The following is a 23,330-nucleotide window of genomic DNA, read 5'->3' on the forward strand; positions in this document are numbered from 1 at the left end:
CTAATACAAAATAATCTACGCTTACAATAAGGTCTGACTGATGAAAATGCAAAGTCACTCAGCATTTAGTTGCCATGAACCTCTTGGGTACCGTGGCCATCAATGACAGACCAATCTCAAGTGCCTTAGAACAAGTATACAAAGACAGGCAATAAAGAAACAGACAAAAAAAATCAAAAGCCCACAAAAAATTGGACAGCAGCTTTGCATTTTCTTCGTCTTACACCAACGGAGTTAAAGTGATCTCTTTAGTAAGACTTATGGTACCAGTATATAAATTAGAATCTTCATTAAGAAAGTTCTTCACATTTAAACTGAAGTCGAGTAGCTGAAAATGAAATTCCATTTCTAGATGAGAAGTATTTTTCAGGCCAGGTCTTCCATGTTAAGGTCAGGAAGAGGATCTCTCCAATAGCAAAAGGAGCTAAATTCTGGGCATGGAAATGCAGAACTCTGTTCTTTATTAAGCAATGGGAACACATGTTCCACAAGCTCACTTAGTCTGTAATACCTACATTGAAAAAAAAAGAAGAAAAAAAAAAAGAAAAAAACCATTATTTAACAGTCTAGTCACTGCTCAAGTGTAGCCAAAAGAGCTTTAGAAGTCTAGACCAGAAAACTAAGTACTAACTAAGCACTGCTACTTCAGGAGCAATTTCCAATTTTATTTTGCCAGTTTACTTCCCTTTTTGAGGAGTTTCGGTTAAGTAACCAAAGCTGCAAAGTCTCTGGCAAACAAAACTTGTCTTGTATGTAACAGGAGATCATAAGGAATCATCATGGCCACAACTGCAATTATTTTGTAATCTCATTCCCAAGTACCTTTTCTAACTGAAATAATAAAAATGATCTTACGAAGATTTGTTTCCCTTAGTCCTTTCTTGGATCAGTTCACCCTTTGGATTCACAGTAAATATTCTACAGTCTGGAACTCCCACTTGCATGTAGGCATATACATCCTGCAAGAAGCACGAACAAATGCACGTACTTTGTTATTTCTTTCTGTGATATACTGGAAAGCATACAGTAAAACTGTCTCTGAAAAGAAACAAACAAGAAAACCTCCCAAAAGTAGACCATAACAAAACACTTCTCTCTCAACCCCATAAGCCTTGTTCTCAAGCCTCAGAACACAAATATGCACCACCAAATCTATATCACACAATGCTACTTCTCATGACACTGTTCCTCTTTGGAATACCTATCTCCCTTGCTCAGTTACAATAACTGTAGAGAAAGTGCAGGAATTGTATTGATAGAAAAAAGATTTTCAAGACTGAGGAAAATCAAATACCCTTAGTTATAATGCAAAAATGCTGATAAAGAATTTGGAAAGCTGTTATATCCTGAGAATATTAATACATCTGTGTAACAGTTCTCCTAGTAGTCCTGGCAGCCTTCATTTAAGGTATCTATCTGCATTTGGACTTTCACGACCAAACTCAGAGAAAGACCAGTGTCCTGTTGTCATATTCAAACTTAAATAGACACAACAATAAAAGCCTATTTCCTTTCCTTCCCAAATATTTCATGCATTTTAACCCTTCAATTAGAAAAGCTCAGACTTACATTGGGCCTGTTTCCAAAAGCAGCATAGAAAGGTTGTTTACTGGGAGCAAACAAATTCTTGATATCATTTAAACATTCAATTTTGAACTTTTCAGGCTTCTTTTCTATTACTTCCCTAGAATAAAATTTGAATAGTCAATCTTTAAATCATGAGCAAATAGAGGGTACCCTGCACCCATTTATCTGATGATTGTGTTCTCACTGATTCCTGTTTCTGCTGTGGCTGGTTACACAGACATTGGTAAATACTTTTCCAGGGATGATTCAAGAGATAATAAAAGAATAAAAGATTGTTTTCCAACATCTACAGTAGAAATAGGTGAATAAACTGTACCTAGATTAGGTAAATGTAATGAAATTCACAGCTTATGAATGCAGTTTGGGAAGTTTGGTCCAGTATCTGGACCAAAAAACTGAAGGAGGCCTGCCAAGTGACTACAGTGGACGTGGCTGTCATTGTTAGCCGTAACTTAATGGTTTGGTTTTAATTAAAAAAAAAAAAAAGAACTAACAAAAAGCCTTTTACATTATGAGCACTTCTTATCAAGAACAAGAAGACTGCAGTTCAAAAGATTGGTTGAATCAAGTGATAGCTAAATATTCTTCTGCAGGCAGTCCTGTATAGCATGCTCCTCATACTGCAAGATCAGCAAATTGCACTGATGAGAGTGGAACCTAACAGTAATCAGTCACAGAATTGAGGAACAAAGAAAGTAGAAAATAAGATGCTGTGTGACTGATGTTTTGTGCTTTGCAGCCACATCTAACACACCCATAGAAACAAAAGTGAAATTCAGATAAATAGCTTATTGCTGGAGGAACACCCAAGTCTCAGTAGCATATCTAGCACAGAGCAGAATGTTTGGTTACAACTATAATGATTAGCATCAGAAATCTTTTAAATTTGCTTCTTTCTCTGAGATGGGGAGCAAATAGATGTATGAAATCCCACACGCTTACCTATGAAAGGCAGAAAATAAACTGCTCGGGGACAACATGAGAGGTCCCCTGGGAAGAATTGTTCCCTTGTCGTTCACCCAGTGCAGGTATCCTCTAGTCATATCCGCCATTCCAATGGCACGAGCAGAACAGTACAGAAACTTGTAGCCATTTCTAGAAAAGAAATACCAACTTTGTTCATTTTACTGTTGAAGACATTCTTTGTAAACACAAATATCCTGTTGCAACAATGTCACTAGATTAGGTACAGACTTGTGGTAAGCTGCACCAACTCCCAGGAAAAGACTGTTCCAGTGTTCTGGTATCTGAAAAGTACATTATAGTTTAAAAACATGGCTCTGTCAAAATTAAGAAGTGCAAAAAAGAAAAAGAATAGTAAGATTATGTATCTAGACAGACTAGACTGCACTTAGATAAACACCACATTAGTACCTCCCAGTTTCTTGCAGCCCAGATATAGATGTTAGCAATTATTTATTTGCATTGCATAATATCAGATACCAGATCTCCTGTCTTGTTGGTTGGTATTTTTCAGATCGTTACTAGAATTTGCAGCTCAGAGTGAAGGAAGCACAAAAAGTACTCATCAAGCCCCATTTTTTTTTTCCTGAGGACTTCATAGCCATCTCTTAAATAGATTTGTAGACAATTACAGCATACACAAGAGACTCAACTTTTTAATGCAGATTTTCACAGATCTGATTCTATTTGGCAAATAATTTCCAAACTACTTTTCTATTATACATTGAACACAAAACAAAGTTCAAGTTTTCTGCCAAGGGGCCTCAGATGAAACACAGCAAAAGTCAACAAAGGATTTCCAAGGCCTCAAAATTATTTGGGGGGCGTGGGGAGGAAGAAACTTTAAACTAAGCTTTGAACTAAAAAACAAAAATAAAATTTGATTATTTGAAGGGGACTATGGGATGGTTTAACAGCTGACTCTGTGATCTTCAGTAGCAAGTATTATTTCTGGCAGCTCTATTTTTTAATTGTTAAACAAAGGACCTAATCTAAATGAGAAGATACAAAGTAGGTTTATTTTGCACAAAGTTATTGGACATAAATATTACAAGGCTATATACCTCTTAAAAGAGCAGTACATTTACAAGGGTATGACTCACCACACTTCTAAACTAAGCATACATCTCACCACTGCTGCAACAAGAAGGCTATCTTCCCTCTCCCTCCTCCCCTCTTCTAGTCACATAAGCTGCCTAGGCAGGTCCTGCAGATTACAAGGTGAGCGTGCACAGTTGACTAATCCAGACAGCAGATGGGGAAACTGCTGTTTTGCTGGGTTGTGTCAGTTTACGTCAGAAGCATAACAAAGTGAGTAGCACAAAACTTGATCCAGGCCACCAACCTTTGTGTCCATGCCAGTTTTTAATTAGGATTGTTTCAGAACATGGAATCAAATCCCAAGGAAAGTTCACTTGAGTTTGGTAGTGAATGTGTTAAAACAAAAAGTATCTAGATATTGGGATGACACTGTTTAGGTCTCAATTCACACAGGGCCATGTTAGTAAAGGCTTTGTGATTAACCTGAGTTACTGGAAACAAACATACACATGAGTGTTTGAGAAGCTGTTACTATTAGTACACTCTTGTAGTCACAAAAACGTTACATAGCTTTAAAAAAAACTCAAATGCAGAATCAGGAATTTGAGAAGAGAACTAGCAAAACTGGTGGCTTCCATTCCTGTAAAAGGGTACACCTGAGGGACAAACCTGGCTTTGTCTGCTTTTGACAGAAGTGATTACTTTCCATCACTTAGGCCAACATGCGAAACTATTAACATCAATTCAACTACCTGCCCATTAATTCCTAAATTCTAGAAAGGGCCTATGTGCTTCATAGATTACATACTCACTCATTTATGGAATGATAGAGTTTTGCAATGCCCTGATGAGTCCAGTCCTTGCCAAGCTGAGGGAGTATCTGTCCCAAAGCATCAGACCTAAAAGCAAAATTGGAGATAGCTGAAACTAAGCGTATGAGTCTTGTTAAAGACAGCTATTAATGAATAGACAGTTTGCAAAGAGTATTTACAGAAACACCTCTGCAAAAGGTCTTAGCCACTTTGAAAGAGAGTTAGTACCTATTCCACACTGAGCCATTAGTGGCAGCCATACAACACAAGTCAGTTCCCAAGCTTGCACTGTATGCTTGCTAAACCTAGACAAGTCTGACTGTAAGGGCAGTAGTCACATGATGAACATTTTAAAGAATAATGCAAGAATGCTAAAGACATTTTCTAGTTTGCTGTAAACACAAGTGTAAATTTAAACCAAAGCAAGAAACATTTCTCATAACTGTTAATAAATGTTCTTCAGTAGTCATCTTAAATCAGGCTTCTTTGTCTTACTTTGAAAAGACAGCATCAATAAAGCAAAATAATGTATCAAATACAAAGAAAAGAAAGGAAAAACAGTATTTACTTGGTTATCGTTCCATCAATGTCTGATATGATGATTTTGTCATCCCAGTTCCAGAGATATATTGTTCCTGCACAACGGCAAGTCCCCTGATACTGGGTTGTGATACTGAACACAACATCATTAGGGCCATCTCTGAGCTTCAACTTTGCCTTTAGGATAAACCAAAATAATTTAAAATATAAATTAGTGTCACTACAGAATTTTTAGAGTCATAAATAAGCTAACAGAAGAAAGTTGGAGGTTCTTCCTCATCTGTTCTGATCAGCTCATCAAAACGTGAACCACGGTTTAGTTTAACACCAGCACTGTTCTGCTGGTTAAGTCTCCTTTTTTACTGGGTACACATCTGTCCATAGGTTCTACATTTGCTTACAGCAGCACTGGCCATAGTAATATCAAAAGATGTTATTTAATTCTTGCTAGTACAGTATATTTACAGTATTAACAACTAAGTATATTTGATATTATACTATCATATAAATAAATTATCTGCTTACTACGTTTGTACACAACTGATCACACAACACTATTTCCTACCTAGCAGGTGCTTTTTTCAAAATGCTTACTTGATGAGGGCCATATATTTGGATAATAGTAGACTGTAGTATAATAACTTGTAAATTAATTTGAAATGAGTAAACTGCCCATCATCCTTGATGTATGTTATTTGGCTGTTCAGATTCCAGAATACCCAAACTGCAGAAAGCAATAACGTCACTTGTTTGGAAACATCTTAATATGAATGTTTGCTTATAGAACTTTATAAGAAATAATTATTTTTAAAATTAAAACCCAGAATCATGATTATTAATTAAAAAAAAGAAAGAAAGAAAGAAAGAAGTTGCCCAATGGAAAATATTATGTTTCTTTTAAAATTCAACTGTTACTGCTACATTTCAGGTGTCCCCATTCCTTTTTTTTTCCTACTGTTAGAAAAGTAATCCCAGTATCACTCCTGATTCTGTGAAATGTTTCTATGCTTAGCTTCTAAAGAGCAGAGAAAGCCCAACTTTTAGAATCAGAACAAAGAGTACAAGAGGACTATGATGCATTAACAGTGCAAGGAAGGCGCGCCACTTACGATTTGGTCAGAAGACAGTCGAAGTGACTTCTTGTAAGATGGAACGTTCCCATGAGTTGGATGTTCTACTGGAGCAGAATCTAATTTCAAGGATTCCTTTAATTCTTGTGATGCTTCATCACTAGATGAATCATCTTCTGGGGGTCTAATATGACACCAAGAAGAAGAAATTTAAGCTGCAGAAAAATCCTTCTTTAATGGTACAAGATTCTTACTCCAGATTAATTTCTGCTTATATCAAAGATTTACTACTAGCATGATAGCAAAGATTAACAAAGTCCAAAGACTAGCCCATGCCCAGATGAAGTCAGTATATGCCAATTAGCAAATAAGACTTGTAATGCATGCTGCTATTGGTGGAGCTCTAAATATTAGAGCATAGTGCATAGTCTAGCTGGCTCCACAAGAGTTTAGTAGAGACAGTGTCAAGTGGTCACTAAAGGTAGACTGCAGATGGAAAGGGATACTGAGTGAGTAATGGCTTTGTTTTCAAGAAAAGCTGCTACACTTACTACATATTTTAAACTGTGTGTGATAAATTAGTGGAGTAGCTCACCTTTTAAAGTCATAGATTTATTTTTCTGCTAATTAGAGATTTCAAGATTAAAAGCAGCATTTAATCTCTCTGAATCTTACAGCATACTCAGTTTCTTAAATTTTTAAGACATCAACAACATTTACAAATATCTTAATAAAATCAAAGGCGAACATGAGTATACACAGTGGGTTATTTAGTCTGACAGTTCTGTGCTAAATACTGCTTGTTTTCAACTACAATCTTGGGCAACTTGTGTACTGTAGTTAATGCTATTTTATTGTTTCAAATATTTCACGTTACAAAAAACGGCAGATGTTTTAAGTTATTCAAGCAACATTAGGATTATACAAAAAAGAATGACAAAAAATATCTCAGAAACAATCCTACTATACTTAATAAGTTGCAGAGCAGTGGCCCCTTGCTAAAGGTTACCATATATGTCTTTGTTATTCTGTCAGTTACATCAGGATTTGAGAAGTAAAAACAATAGGATTTAGGAAATAATTGTAGTGTATTTCTAGTTCCTACAATGTCTAATGCCATATAATTCTGCTGAGTTGTTTGCCAAGCATATTTGGCTTCTCTTCAGTAGCTTAAAAGAAAAAGTTTCTTCCCACAGTAGTAATGAATTCTTCACTCAAAAAAACACAAAAAACCCAACAGCAACAAAACCACCAACATGAGAAAAGAGGAAAAAAACCATCATTCAGTCCACAAAATAGTCTTCAGACAGGAACACACCTACTATTAACTTGCTCTTTTATAGTTGCTGGCAATTCATTTGCTCTTTGCGTCTCAGACTTCCCCTCTTTTGCCTCTGGTATCTAAAACAAGATGATAATAAAGAACAGATCAACATTTTAAGCATTTTAAACCAATCCAAGTGAATTCATAATCCATACATAAGCTAATTGCTATCAATGCAGTATATAAGCTATACCATGACTCAGAATCGCTCTTTAATTTGATGAGTTCTGCATGAAAGGAGCAGTGAAGGAGCAGTGAACTTCTAAGCTTACAAATTTACTTCTTAAAAAAATATCTATTTAAGACATTTCCAATGTTTAGAAAGATTAATTTAGTCTAAAATGTGGGTGTCTCAGCATGACATTTATTATGTGTCTACTTACCTATTTGTGTATACATTCCTAAAATATATCGCAGTGACTGAAGAGTAACTGACAAGTGCCTATGGTTTAGAAGAGTTGAGAATACTGTGCATCAGCTAAATAGAATAAATGATTGAAGGAATGGTGAAAAAAGATGGTAGTATTTGAGACTAAATATTCAGAAGTAGCTACACTACAATGAACAACTACCAGCTGACAATCAGTGACAGTTACACGTGCAGTGTTCTGAGGCACATCTGACAAATTAGTTTTATTATCTTTTAGTAGTTACGGAAAATAAAAGATCCAAATCAAGTCTCAGTTACCTGTTTAGTCATACTTTCTCTCTTGCGCCAGAACCACCACCTTCCAGACTTCTTTGGCATCTTTTCTTTGACCCAAGATTCAACGGTAGCCTGAAAAAATTTGCAAGTTATTAATTTTGTGTAGAAAAACAGAATAAAGATAACATGCATTATTATCTGCAAAATCTTCAAAGAAGTAAACATCTCTATTTACCTTAGGCAAACTTTTCTGAAATACTTGCAAACTCAAAATCATTGGAGCAGCCAATGCCCAGTTATAATACCTGTTTTAAAACATGTTGGGAAGTTATTACAAAACCTGAATAGAAGTAAACAGTGTGCAAACTGCTCTCTCCTCAAAGAAAATACATCCATTTGCAAGCAACAACTAATATTAAAGCTGGTTACAAACAGAGTTACTTTAATGTACACAATTCAGCAGAGCTGAAAAGAAATATTACTTTTGTTAAATTTAATCCAAAAGTTTAATTCAAAAACACACTGGAAGCTGAAAAGTGCATTCACTTTATGTGGTAGGTTTAAAATAAGCTTTTCTGTGAACTAATTGTATGATACAGATAATTTACCTGTTATAAATCCTTATTACCAAATTAGGATTGTCTATGAGTCCAGGGTTTTCAGCAAATTCATGATAAGTAATAATATGTTCCATGAACTTTTCTGCAATCGAAGCAAATTTAAACTAAAATTAGAAATACGAAATCCTAAAAGGTCTGTTTAGTTTGCATCTAGAAAAATGTTTTCTGTCATTTCAGAACCTTTGCTGATTTTGCAGTATCAAGCCATTCTAATATGGCCTACATGTCAAGAGTCTTGTGGCTGCTTGTCTTCTCAGTAGCATGTAAAGCTTTGTACCACTTATTTACACACTATCACAGGAAGGAGAAATAAGAAATGAAGATGTATTTATTCTGAGCCCTAATAGTAAGCTCATAAAATTTCACTTGATGCCTTGAGGTGGGATGACCATTAAATAAGTAATATTAAAAATAATCATGAAATTACATGCTCCTAGAAGTTCCCTCAAAAATGTACAAAACTTTAAAGATAAGCAGAACTTTAAGAGAGAGGATTTAAATGGTTAGAAAGGTAAGTGTTAACAAACATTTAAGAAGGGAAAGGCAAAGCAGGAGAGAAGATAGCACTAAATAACAATATATTCATCTCCCAGAGGCTTAAAAAACACTGAAAAGAAGTTATCAGGCAATTGGAAAGAATGTAATTTGTGAAGTTTTACATCAGATTAAGCAAGAAATTTCAGCCAGAAATAAGAGTGGTCAGAGATGCAATTAGCAGTATGAAAAAGGAGTAAGAAAGTTTCTCAAGATACAGTGTGCTCTTGAATAATTTGAGGCTAAATTTCACAATCTCTGCTTGGCAAACGCCAATGAAGTTTTCTAAAATTCTCCATTTTCTTTTCTTAATGTAAGCCTAATTAAAGGCAAAGGCTTCAAAAAAATCAGAGCATTCAAGGCCCCTCGTTTAGCCGCCTGAGCTTTACAAGCACTTACGTTTTCTCTTCTCACATACCTTTAGAAATCTCGCCGTTTTCATTGAGACCTCCACAAAGCGAGAGCGTGACGTCAGGCAAATCCATAGCAGAATCAGACATGCATTCTGTTCCACTATCAGCAGCAGCACTTCCTACTGATTGGGGTGACTGGGAACCAGAAAGGTTGTCTGACTCCGTCCATTGTCGGAAGCCTGGATCAGAATCGCTACAGAAAAGATGATCACATTTTCCATAAAGACTTAAACACAAATCAGACACCACCAGGACCACCTTCAACCCTTTATTATACTGGAATATCCTAACTATCACCTGCAACAAAATTGGATTTAAAGAAAGAAGAGTTCCTCAACATTCTGTTGTCACAGAGCAATATCATGCTCCTCAGTATTTACCAGAATGTTGTAGAATAAGATTAGGACTGTTTTTTCCACAAAAGCTTAGTTCCATTATCTAATAAGAACTGGGGCTCACGGTCACTTAAATCATCTACACATTAATTCATGTAGTTTAACTGCAGAATAAGCCTAGGTCCATGGAATCTTAATTCAAAGCTACCTTTTGGGAAAGTAGAGTGCTGCAACTTCAGGTTCCAAAGCCTTTAGGTCCTCCAAGTAAATATCATCAGGGCCCTGGTGATGACTTCGCTTGTGCACCCCTGTTAATTTTAACAGTCAAGTTATTGAGATGAAGCTATCCAGACACATTAAATACAAACATAACTGTGGATGATTCAGAATTAAAGCATTCATAAACTGAAGTTTAATCACAGTTAAAACTTTAATAACGATTAAAACTTTAAATAGGAAAAACTGAAAAAGTACATTTTGTACTTTTTCCACTATTGCCTCAAATTTGGTATTTCACCTGAAGGAGACAATCAGCAGTTTTATTACACACCTTTCTTTTTTGAAGGAGAGTCAACTTTTGCTGTTGGCTTTGTTTCAGGTAAAGAGTCCACCAACAGTCTGGAATGATGGTCAGAATCTAACGGTAAGGAATCTTGTGGTTCTATAATTGCAGAAGCAACAGAATCTTTAACATCCATCTGCTTAAGCATAGGATGAGTTCTTGGCTCAGGTTTCAGGACTGTACAGACAGAATCTTTCACAACATCATCATCTTCAACTTCATCAGAGCTGAGGATGACTCTAAAATGAGTCTTCTCTGATGGAGTAATGGTAGCTGTTCTGGGATGTTCCAGTTTCTCTTTCTTGCTTATCTGAAAGACAAAACTCCACTCAATCCTTTCACTTCACAGACTGATTTTACTCCGCTTTTAATATTAAACTTGTACCCAAAGGTAATTTTGCCAGTAAACGGGGAGTCTGGTCACAAGTACACTGATAAGAATTTCAAGATTTATTTTAGCAAGAAAGAATCATAAAGATCTAGTCCAACCATCAATCCATCACCACTGTGCCCACTAAACCACATTCCTAAGAGTCACATGTACATATTTCTTGAACAACTGCAGGGATGGTGATTCCACCACTTCTCTGGGCAGCCTATTCCAGTGCCTCACCACTCTTTCAAAGAAGAAATATTTCCTAACATAAAACAGGTTCCATCTTACTAGTGAAGCTGCCTGCAACAAAAGCTTTTTACAAGCTTGTTGAACAAGTTCAGTAAAGAAAATGGCACGGAGGAGGTTTTGACATGACCAACCATGGCAAGGAGAAAAAAAAAAAAAAAAAAAAAAAAAAGAAAGAGCATGATGTATCAGGACAAATGCCATCAGTTGTCCCAAGAGTTAAAAAATTTATTAAGGCTACCATGCCTCTAGAATGAGCTATAATTTAGCCTAAAATAAAGAACAATGATTTCCAGAATTGTTTTATTCAGTTTCTAGCTAAAAATTAGAAAACTTTTACATTGCCACTGTAAGGTTTTCCACAACTACTTCAGTCAACAGACTGAACAAAGCAGACTATCAACCAGCCACAAGAGGGTGCTACTTCCCTATTTCAGCAAAGAATTCTACAGAACAACAGCAGATTTCCAACTCATTTGTAGTGCATGATGTTAAATATGCCAAATCTCAGTATACAAAGTTCAAGATACCTTGGTTGATTCCGGGAATCCTCCCCATGTCCATTCCATGTGAGATTCAGATCTGAGCAAGCTCTCAGCAGGTTTAACTTCTAGTTCTGAATCACTTTTAGGACAGACTGGCTCAGAGTAAGGGCTAGCAAACCAAAAGAACGAAAAAAAAAAAAAAAAAGGAAGAAAGCTACAGTGTTTAAAATGCATTTGTTGTTCACAGTTACTCTTGGTTGAGTTTTCTAGAGCTTAACAGAGCTTCAATTATTCTGTAACATGGCAAGAAGCCCAGCAGGGTTTTCAGACAGAAATTAGGTTAAAACCAAAATCACATTAAAGGACTTGCACAGCAATCACCCTAAACAAGTTCCTCCAATGTATCTGCAGTGCAGGTACAGCTCTTTCCTAAGCCCACCTTCTGCTAAAAAACACACAAGCCATAAATAAATAAATAAACAAACAAACATAACAGGAAGAAAAAAGTGTAATCTGAAAGTAAGGCAGAAAACAGCTTTTAGATCCTTGGCTCTGTAACGATTTAGTATTTAAGCTTCCTAGGACAAGACCTGAGTAACAGAAGTCTTGCAAAACTAACTCATGAATGTACAAAGTAACACCAAATCACACCTACAGCTGGGGAAAAAAATATTAGCAAGTTACAGTCAGAGAGGCAAGAGAGATCACTTCAACACATCCTTCAGACTACCCAACTTATTAAAGCTCCATCCAAATTTTCCTACAGTGGTTACTATGTATGCATCAGAATACATTCATTGACATTTACTTCTAATAACTTTTAAGTCAAAGGAACTCACTCTCAAAAAAGGGGAGAAAAGTGTAATTTAAAAACTGTTTTGCTCTTGTTGTCTTAGGGAAGAAAAAAAGCAAAAGTTTGTTTTGCTGTAGCATTTATGGATGGGAAAAGCCCAAATCCATCCCTTCTTAAATAGGGGTTTTATATCTGGGAAATTCTCAAAGTTCCACATATGTAGCACACACTGCATTCTTATCACAAAAGCTAGGCATGTTGCATAGTTTCACAGATCAAGAAAAAAACTGAGTAAAAGGCACATCAACTTCATTATAATTATTCATCTTCATAAGCACAATGACATAACAAAATGACTCACTTATCCAGAGGGGACCAGTCTCCATCAGATAATGGGTAATGATCCTTCGAGTGATAAATCAAAGATTCTTTTTGTTCTTCACCTTTTGGTGAAGAATTTGAGGATCCTCTGTTGGAAAAAGAGACATTTAGTAAGTCAACAATAAGAAATTTGCATTACTAATTCAGTTAGAAATGTGACCTGTATGTTATTAAAAATCCAATATCAAAAGAAAGAAGTGTACAGGTTGGAGAATCCACTGATCGCAGCACACCTGCATACAACTTAAAAAGGAAATAGTAACTAATACTTGAAAATATTATCAGCTTAAACAAACCTACTCCTCTGGCATCTTATAAGTTAATATTGAACTAGGAAGTCACAAGACCTGAAGTGATATCATTGTCTAGGGACAGCTAATACTACCAAACCCCATAACCCTTCATTAGATAAACAGTGGAATCACTGAAAGTTAAATAGAAAAGGCAGTTTTGACACCACATTTTACAATTGCCTATTTCACAAATTAAAATATTAAGAAAACAAGAGCAGCTACTGGCTACATGATTCACCCACAAGTTTGTAAATAACACACACTACAGTGAGTAACTAGATGTACTGCACTGAACAGCAAGGTTTTTTGGAACCGAGAACACTACTCAGTATCTGTAACAAAAAAAACCAAGAACCACTGAATAGGAATGCATTGTATTCTACACAGAAATCTCTTAACTATTTCCCTCATAATTACTTCAGATCTTTTTAAAGCCTTGTGAATTCACTTGAATAATTAACTATTCTTAGGATATGACTAGAGGTTAGAGGAAGGGCATAATGGCTACACAGCACAAATAATACAAGGAAGATGAGCACGGAATTTGAGTAAAACACAAAATAAATTATTTTAAGACACTACTATGGAAAAAAGTAAGATAGAAATGTTTCATACTATATACTGAGTACTGCAAGAGGCAAAAGGTGTTGCCAAACAATTAAGAACGCATACTAGAAAATAATTTTAGTCAGGTCCCTCAGTATTTCAACTTTGGAGGGGGACAAGATGACAAGTAGGTCGTAGTAAACAAATAAAACTCCAAATGCAGTCGAACACCACTGAAAAGAAAATGGGAGAATTGATATTAGACCACTGCACTCCTGTTCATAAAATATGGTTTTACTAATAATTCTGAACCACCTATTTTGCAACATTCCGTAAGACAGCTACCCACTTCCTCTCATTCAGTTTTCAATTTTATACATTATCTAAACAGGTAAGACTTCAGAGGCAGATAACTTCTTTCAGACTGATGCACTGTGCTGCTATAAGAAACCAATGAAAGTTATTTAACATTAGATTGGAGTGCTAATGTGAAAGTTAACGTCCAGTGAATGCGTTTCTGAAAACACAGGTAAATTGCGTGGACTGAAATGGAAAATCCTTACCATTTTGCAGGGTGAGAGAACAGACACAACACAATACCCTTAGTGCCTGAGAAATAATGCCCTCCTATTCCTTTCTGAGCATACACACTAATATTAGTCATCCTGGTACTATTTTAGGTAAGCCAAACACTAGTAGCATAACTAAATTAGTGGCACATACCGTCATAGTTAGAAAAGACAAAGGATATTATAAAAAAGGCTGTATAAACATTTGGAAAGAGATTTTGGATTTCCCCAAGAAACAGGAAACAGCTTGTCTTTCACACTGTAAGAAAAGAACTAGATAAGACATGATGTACTAGTATCTGTGGCTGAATTTTTGACCTTCCTGTCAGAACACCGCTCTTCCCTTTTCCTTTCTTGGTTTCACTCTGAAATCCACCATAATGTTTAGTAACAAATAAGGTTTTATTTCTGTATTATTTTTTTCCCCAAAAACAGGGTTTTTATAATAATAGCAATAATACTAATAATAATAACTTAAAAACTGCTGATATCACCTTCCATCCTCGCAGGATGTGAGAAGATAGCTTTACATTTATTTATTTTTCTCCACACAGCTGCATCTTCATCTGGGAAATAAATGGCCTTGCCATAGGCATATGCATTTCAATTCCTGTGTTGGTATTGGAATGACTGTATATGAACTCCCCTAACAAATACATAGCCATGAACTCATCTTAGCATCTCTGGGCTTGCGTTGCTACAATTTAATTGTTGTTCAGTCCTCCAAATACCTGTCACTCGCATAACAGCATTCTTTTAACAAAAAATTCTTCCTTTCACATCACAACTCTCAGCTCCAAGAAAGAACTACTGGTGTTTTTGTTTATTTAAAAATAAACAAATAAAAAGCCTGTTTGATTCTTCATTCTTTAAGATCATCCAGTTCCAAACCCCCTGCCAAGGGCAGGCGGCAGGCTTGCCACTCACGTGATCCAGATACTGCTGTCTCAGTGCTCCTGCACTGAAGACTGAACACAGATCTATGCCGTGTCCTAACAGTCCCCATACACACGCTAAAAGGAAGGTTTCTCAGTTCATTTTCTTAAAGCAAATTATTCTTGTATTTTCCAGATCAGATATTGAATTTACTCAGACAGTATATTAAGTATTAAAGCTGTTAATAAACCAGTAAGTTTTGCCTAAAAATCAACTCTGCTTCTTTCATTCAATGGCCTAAGAAACTTCCATGGAAAACTGATGATTAGGTTTTTCCTCGAGTTTATGTATTTAAATGTTTGATAGTTTTCATCTATTACTACAATTATTCCTATTACTCAGGCAAGCTCCTTTGGTTTCTTAGTATGCATGACAAATTTACTACAGGCTCCAATTTACTAATAGTATCCACTAGGAAATACAGGACAATTCCTTGCTTTAACTACACCTATGTAAAGGGTTTTCTCTATTAAACTGAAGGATCGTGTATTTCTGTAGTTTTCAGTTATCAAAGTAAACTTTAAGTTACAAGAGAAGTCCAATTCAGATGTGGTGTACTACAAAACATTCTGCACTGCAGTTTGTGTAGATGTTTTCAAACACCTTACTGCACCAATCTACCTCAGAAAAGTTACACTGAGCTTTTTAATTGCTAGCCACAAGCAAGACCAGGACAACACTTCTTCACATGTTACTTCTACAAGCAGCGCATGCTTGCAGCCTGGAAGGCCAACTATATCCCAGGCTGCATTAAAACAGGAGTGGCCAGCAGGGAGAGAGAGGTGACTGTTCCCCTATACTCAGCTCTTGTGAAGCCCAATCTGGAACCCCATCCAGGCCTGGGGCTCCCAGCCCAAGAAAGATGCAGAGCTCTTGGAATGGGTCCAGAGCAGGCCCATTAAGATGATCAGAGGGCTGGAGCACCTCCCCTATGAGAAAGGTTGAGGGAACTGGGCTTGTTTAGCCTGGAGAAAAAAAGGTTACAGGGATACCTCATTGTGGCCTTCCAGTAATTGAAAGGAGCATATAAATTGGAGGGAGAATGACTGTTTACAAGGGTGGATAGTGATAGGACAAGGGGGAATGATTTTAAACTGAGACAGGGAAAATTTAGATTAGATATTAGGAGGAAGTTTTCCATACAGAGGGTGGTGATGCACTGGAACAGGTTGCCCAAGGAGATTGTGGATTCCCCATCCCTGGAGGCATGCAAGGCCAGGCTGGATGTGGCTCTGGGCAGCCTGGTCTGGTGGTTGGTGACCCTGCACATAGCAGGGGGTTGAAGCTGGATGATCATTGTGGTCCTTTTCAACCCAGGCCATTCTACGATTCTATGATTTACAAGAAAGGGCTTAAGTGGATCTCATAATGAAACTGACAAACTTGAATGATTCTGTAAGGATACAGAAGATCATGATTTTGTATTTTGTTTAAGGAAAAACCTACCTAATGCCTATTGAAAGTTATGGATTACTTGCGCAGAAAAAAAAAGTACCAGTTACTCTTTAAAGGCCCAAAAATGCCTAGTAACAGCAGTTAGCCAATACATAATAGTTTACCTTAGGGGCTGAACACTTTTCTCGTCATCTGAGCTTATTTCCATTTCAAAAATCTCTTCTGTCCCAGTAGAAGAAATTTGATCTTCTTTCCTGACATCTTGTTTGTATTTCTTTCTTCTTCTTTTTTTCTTTTTCACTGATCCTGGGGTGAATACAGTCTCCGTTTCCATAGCATGTGGAATTTCTGAGTTTGTACACGTCCTCTCACTTTCACCTGATATCAAATGATTGTCAGTGTCTTTAAAAAACTGATCTTCAGTAGGTATTGGAGATGTGGCCAAATATGCAGGAACTTTTTCCTAAATAAAAAAAGAAATAAATAGATTCTCAGTCAATGGAATGGTATTTAAATTCTTTGCTTTGGAGCACATGGTTCTATCCATAAGAGATGATGAAGATGATTAACAAAACTAGGCTAATTAAGCCCACTGCTGTCTATTTATTTTGAAACAGATTCACAGAAAGGTGTAGGTTGGAAGGGACATCTAGAAATCATGTAGAGAGGGGTTTGGAATTAGGTGATCTTTGAGGTACCTTCTGATCCAGGCCATTCTATGGTTTACTCGGGTGAGAAAAAAACATATCTCCTACACATCAAAACAAAACCAGCACCAACGCTGTTAACAGTTTAGTTAAAACTGACTGCCCACTGAAGAAACTATCCAAATGAAATCTTTATGAATCAACCAGGTGTTTATTGACATCGTAACAAGAAAATAAAATATATCAAGACCTACACCAAAAGAAACACAATGAGAAATAATAAATATGAAGTGGGGCAAAAGGGGAGGATAAAGAAAGTGCATAGTTAGTGGTTACCATTCTTATTTTCTGAAAAGAATCTTAAGACTGATCTATTCACATCAACAGCTAACACAACAGCAGCTAGAAGAACTGCTTTCAGTTTTGATTTTACTCACGGTGTCTGCTGAAACAGAACTCAAGTTTTCTTTCTCATAAATATTATGACTTCCTGCCCTAACTTAACATTTAGTACACTACTCTAAATGCTTATTTACTCCTTCCACTTAAAGTAATATTTAACCCTTTTCAAAATGAGCGCTTCCTCTCCTTCCCATGCAGTAAACACGGAGTGTCATAAACCAGTAAGCAGATCAAGTTCATTTCCTTGAAAGACACTGATTCCTGACAGTGAATTCACAGCTTCACCTTTCACTTCACTAAGACAGACCTTTTCCTCTAAATCTTTTACATTTTTATATTTAAAATTCCTTTCCCTTTATCTTGCTGAAAAAAATGCAAACATCCAAAAGTGAACCAATATGTATGACTGAAAAATTCTGCAATTACACAAGTTCCATATCCTTAGGAACTAGGCTAAAGTTTATCCCCTTTTTTTTTTTTTTTTTTTTTTTTTCCCCCAAAGGCTTGTTATTTTCCCATTGGAAAAGGTCTTAGGCCATTAATTACTATATTCCAATACAACATGGACTTCAAGTCAAAGAAGCTATTATCAATTGGCGACAGTTCCATAAATAAATTATAAAAAACTGTGCTAAAAAGCATAAGAAGAATATATGCCAAAATAATCAACCTTCATTAGCACAGAGGTCACTAACACAAGCTATGAGAATGTATGCCAAAAAATAAGGCACAGCAATCTGTATAACTGCAGGCTTTTAGAAGTAGTAATATTGACAGTACTATGTCAAGAGCTTTTAACACAGCACTCTTAACACAGTATTGTAGCCATCACGAAGCACAAATCCCTTACATTTTCCTCTTCGGTTTCTTGTACAAAGAATGCTTCTCCATTGTCACCCAGTTTCATATGAAGATCAACAGCATCGCCATTAATTTCTATATCAATCTGTGAAGAGATAATTTAATGTGATTAATTCATCACAGGTGAAAGCATTGACCTAAAGTCTTGCTAATCTCTGATAAACTTTATTCCATTGTATGATCATCACTCTTTCTCTCTCCTTCACTTTTTGAAAGAAATTTGTTACAATGATCTCTATCTTAACTCAAAACACACCAGGCTGTTAGTAGAGATCCTAAAAGCTACAAGAAAAAAGTGGAGAAATGTGGAAAGCATCTGATGGTAAAACATAGCTCACCTAATTTAGAGCTGTAGAACCATAAACCGTTGATTTAGTCTTTCTTTCCTAGACTAACGCTGAATGACTGAAACTATTCATGTTTATCTGCTTAAAGTTCAACCTCAATTGGAGTCTCATACAAATCAGAGTCTCAAAGAGCAAAAGGTAAAGATGACAAGGTAGAAGCCTCCTGAAAGCAGGTTTTGTTTTGAGAAATAATGTTCAACCTATATTTCAATAGGATAGACATTTCCCACAATTCTTTTTGCAACTCAGACATTGGTTCAGATTTTCTTTCTCAAGAGTTTATGGGGACATGACACGGCACCACAAACCTTCTGCAACCTTCTGCAACAACCTTTTGCTTTTGCAAATGGAAAATATTTCTAAGCTCATAAACAGGCTCTTTAACTTACATTAATTGCACAGAATAGAGATTACTCTTCCCTATGCACATAAAATATAGGAAAAACAATGTATTTAAAAAAAAAACACAACTATTTTAATTCCTCTTCCCAATGAAATATTGGACAGCCAGTTAAGATCCATTTCAAATTTTTCTAAACAGAATGTTTGAAGTTCAGATAAAATTACCTTATTTTTCAGTAAATTTATTTAACTAATGGTATCTGTCTACATGTATTAAGCCTAAATAATGCAAAATCTAATATTTGTCAGGTAAAAACATGATGGACTTGCCTTAAGGTATAAAATGCCACTGGCATTTCAAGTTATATATAGTTTAGACACTTTGGTCAAAATGAGATCAAGTGAAATATTGTAATTGCTGTGGGACATTCAGTATGTACATTACTCAAGATCCAGTTTCCTGCCAATGCAAGAACAAAAATTACCTTTCAAGCCATAGCTAATATGATAAGAATACACACATTCATAGTGACAGTACCATGACGTGAAATGGCCAGTCCAATAGGAATGGGAACTACTTCTAACATTAGCACATGGAAAGCCAAGAATAATTAAAAAATAAAACACACTACAATGCTAAAAAAAAAAAAAAAAGAAATTATCCTTGTATTCAAATTCAGCTTTTTATGTGAACAAAACCACAAGCCAAAGAATACCAATCACAGGTGATGATAAATTACTCTTGTACCTTGCTGAAAATATACTCAATTACATGATTTGTTGCAGAACTGTTAAGAAAAAATATTCAACTTTTTGTCAACAGTGTGCTCATTCAGAAAATACTAGCAAGTGGGAAAGCAAAACAAAAGAATCATTCAGGAAAACTGCTGATAGGCTGTGCTGTGACAAACTCACGACCTTAATGCATACAACTCCTAGTATGACCACTAGCAACCAAAACAAAAGCCCAAAACATAAGTGTTTTTTTTTCTAGCAGGATTTTCTTCTCCTTTTACAAGAAAAATATAAAGATGGGGGTAGTTTCCTTCAGTGCTGTTGCCTTTCTTAGAAAAACAGTATCTAATCCTGAAGTGTTATGACCTGTTTAAGTCAATTGGTCCTTCAGTTCATTTTACATCAAATTTCAATCCAACTCACTCCTTAAGCACATAATTACTGAAGTCTATGCAAAGGGAATGACAGGATGATCTACACTCTGGTAGCACCACTGTCTCAGGCTATTGGGTTGGGGATTGTACCAGGTTCTCTTTCAAATAAGCCCACAAATGGATGAAGTTTCATTCCCAATTTTATTTGCTTGTGGATAGTATTAACTGCATTTCCTACTGCATATCAATATTAAACAGAGTTATGACAGATGATGACAGGTCATCAGCATTCATGATGAACTCTATTTGTCCCCCAGACATTCCGAAAACAGTTCCTTCAATATCAGGGATCAGTTAAATGTTATTAAGCCTTTATTTCCTTGCAAACTTGTATAGGTAAATAGTCATATAAATATTTTAAGACTGAAATATATATGCTTGTATTAATCTTTTTTAATAATTCAAAAGCTGTCAAAGTTTTTGTTGTTTTTTTTTTTCCTCCCTGCAGAGTCCTTAGATTACCACAGGAAGTTCTACCTTGCATTCCGAAACTCAGTCCATACAGCATATATGAGAAACTGCTCTGTACTTAACTAGACTGCTAATTGGATATGCAGGGGGTTGAGACAAGAAAGAACAGAGGAAGAAAGGGAATGCACTGGTATTCCAAAGTTTGTTTTGGTGCACTTTCTGAACTTACCACTTTTTCTTTGGAGCGCAAGACCCCAAGCTTCCCAAATCGGACATGAAAAGGAGAACACTGGTATGTACCATCCTGCTGCCGGACCACAACGACATCAATGCATCCTGAAAGGGTGGCCTGATTAATGCCTTTGTACAGTTCCTTCACAGTAACCAGGACTTGTCCTGCAAGTTGTCCCACGTAGTTCATAGTCTGAAACTAAGGGGAAGAAGGGGAGAAAAAAAAAAAGTTAATTAAGAAAACAAAAAGTTTCATTTCTTTTTTTTAATTTGAATCAAAAGGCATGTGTTACATCACTTAACAATTACTCTGCTTAATGTAGCAAGATTTACACAAATACCTTGAAGCCAACAGGATTTTGAGCCAATTCTCATATTACGACCAGTCTCTGCAGTTACAAAATCCTTATTCTTAATAGCAAATTTATTCAACAGTGAATTTATTTTGTCATGAAACAAGCAATAGAAGCCTTTTCAACATAAGTTATGGGCACATAACAACTTTTTTGAACAACAGTGCCATCAACCTTCAGAATCTGAAAATGACTCAAGAAAGACTTCTACCCATGGTAGATGATACCAGATAATCAAAATTACTAAGACTCTTCCATTAGCTTTTGGTTAAATAAAATTTCACTAGGTGTCACCTATAGCTACAACACATACTTCTCCAAAAAGCTTAATGAAATTTGGAAGTATCCATATTTAAAACAGCCGCTGAAGTAATTTGCTCTGAGAAAACACGATGAACCTAGCAGAATGACCTTGTTCACTTTCAGCCATAAGAAGCAAGCACTGACCTACCAGCTAACAATCATTATTTCTATAGAAATTACATCCAAAGAATAGACATTAAATGCTAAATATATTTTCACCCATAAGAAGCCCTAATCAAGTTTACATACTCATGCGATAACTTATTTTAGGGGTGAAGTGTTATGACAGTAACTACTTCCCAGAGCTTCATGAAGTTTCAGCCAAGAGAAAAGATGGCTTTTACAGATTCTGTAGCTGGTTATTCTCCTGACATCATGAGATTGAAAAGAACAATTCTAATCTAGGTAAAGAAAGCCTTGCTAAATTAGAGTGGGGAGTTTAGGACAGAATAGGAAAAAAAGGAAAATGAACAGAAGATGACTGTGGTACAGTTGAACTGGGAAGACATTACTGGGTACCATTATCCATTAAGAATATTTATGTGATCTTTTGAATGCCTGTAAGCCTTTCAGACTAAGAATACAAGGTGAACTACATCAGTCAAAAAGAAATGAAGCCCAAAGACTTCTGAGATGATCCCAGCTTGAATAGAATGAGGCAGGAGAATCATGAAAGCATTCTAATGGAAACCTAAGAGCAATCCTTCCTCATTTTGACAACCAAAACATTTTAAAACCGAAACCACCAAGTCCTAGTCTACCTTATCAAGTCATGTGGAGAGGATTTATTTTTCAAATTTAAATATGACTAAGCAATATCTGGTAGGCTTGAGAAGCACAGAATGGGGAAAAATTCTACAGTTGTACTGTCCTTTAAAGTAATTTTAAATTTCTTCTATGCTTATAGTTACACTGGAACTGTTAGATGCCACAGACGTTAGACCCTTTTGAATGAACGTACTACACCCTGTGCTACAGTAAAGAAGGCTTGGAAGGCTCAGAATGGAAGTAACTGATGAATTGCTTAGACAACAGTGGCAGTAATGGGAGGAAAAACTTTTGCACAATACAGTTTTGTTTAGAGGCATTAAGAAAAAATCTTAAATCTAGCCTTAAATGCAATTTGAAACCTTGTTCATAGGCTACTAAAAATAGATAAAGTACAAGCAAATTCCTCTCCAAAGACTTAAAATGAAAGATGACAGCTTAACAATCTCAACTTCAAAAAGATTTTCGAATTAGCCACAGAGTGACTACGCTAGGTAATGTGCTAGAGGATTTTCTCCCATAGCTTCTGTACAATATGGTTGGTGAAGACAAGAACACATTGTCAGTGAGTGGCTAATAAAATTAGCAGAATGGACTCCTTACCAACAATATTAGATTAATAAAATTGTTTCCTTTACAAGTAGTGCTATGTGCAACAACAAACCTGACTGCTCGCTCACAACATAGCAGCTCACTTACCAAAGAAGGAAGGCCCTGCTTCAATCCTTCCTCACTCTCCCTTCTTAATAAGCTCCCTTTTACCTCAAGCAGCTGGCAAGAAGATACCCAGTTCTCATCTTCTTGTTTAAGCCTGCTCTGCTCACAAAGAACATGGCAAAAATCACAGAAGTGTGAAGCCCACAGCAGCACGAGGGGTCTCTATGGTACTGACTTTCATGAAAAACAAAGATTTTAAGATTCCAAGAATCAAGAATAGACACCTTTAATACAGCACCCATTTCATATACTACATTTCAGGGAACAGGACTCAACAATTAATGAGAAGTAAGGAATTCTCTCTGACTTAAG

The 23,330-nt window shown here is 36.1% G+C and overlaps 1 protein-coding gene across 1 annotated transcript; it reads right to left on the bottom strand.

Moving 5' to 3' along the window:
• Nucleotides 1-366: 366 nt before the first annotated feature.
• LPIN2 (lipin 2) lies at nucleotides 367-21,067 on the bottom strand (the record flags this gene model as incomplete). Its single annotated transcript, XM_079533620.1, has 18 exons — nucleotides 367-511; nucleotides 856-959; nucleotides 1,570-1,684; nucleotides 2,530-2,682; nucleotides 4,404-4,490; nucleotides 4,972-5,120; nucleotides 6,053-6,197; nucleotides 7,332-7,414; nucleotides 8,026-8,115; nucleotides 8,219-8,288; nucleotides 8,592-8,685; nucleotides 9,556-9,743; nucleotides 10,094-10,193; nucleotides 10,436-10,757; nucleotides 11,600-11,723; nucleotides 16,632-16,930; nucleotides 18,367-18,462; nucleotides 20,876-21,067. 18 exons carry the CDS (start codon nucleotides 21,065-21,067, stop codon nucleotides 367-369), a joined length of 2,556 nt encoding a protein of 851 aa, XP_079389746.1.
• Nucleotides 21,068-23,330: the final 2,263 nt, after the last annotated feature.

This window comes from Tetrao urogallus (assembly GCF_951394365.1).
Source record: "Tetrao urogallus genome assembly, chromosome: 3".
Lineage (NCBI taxonomy): Eukaryota > Metazoa > Chordata > Aves > Galliformes > Phasianidae > Tetrao > Tetrao urogallus.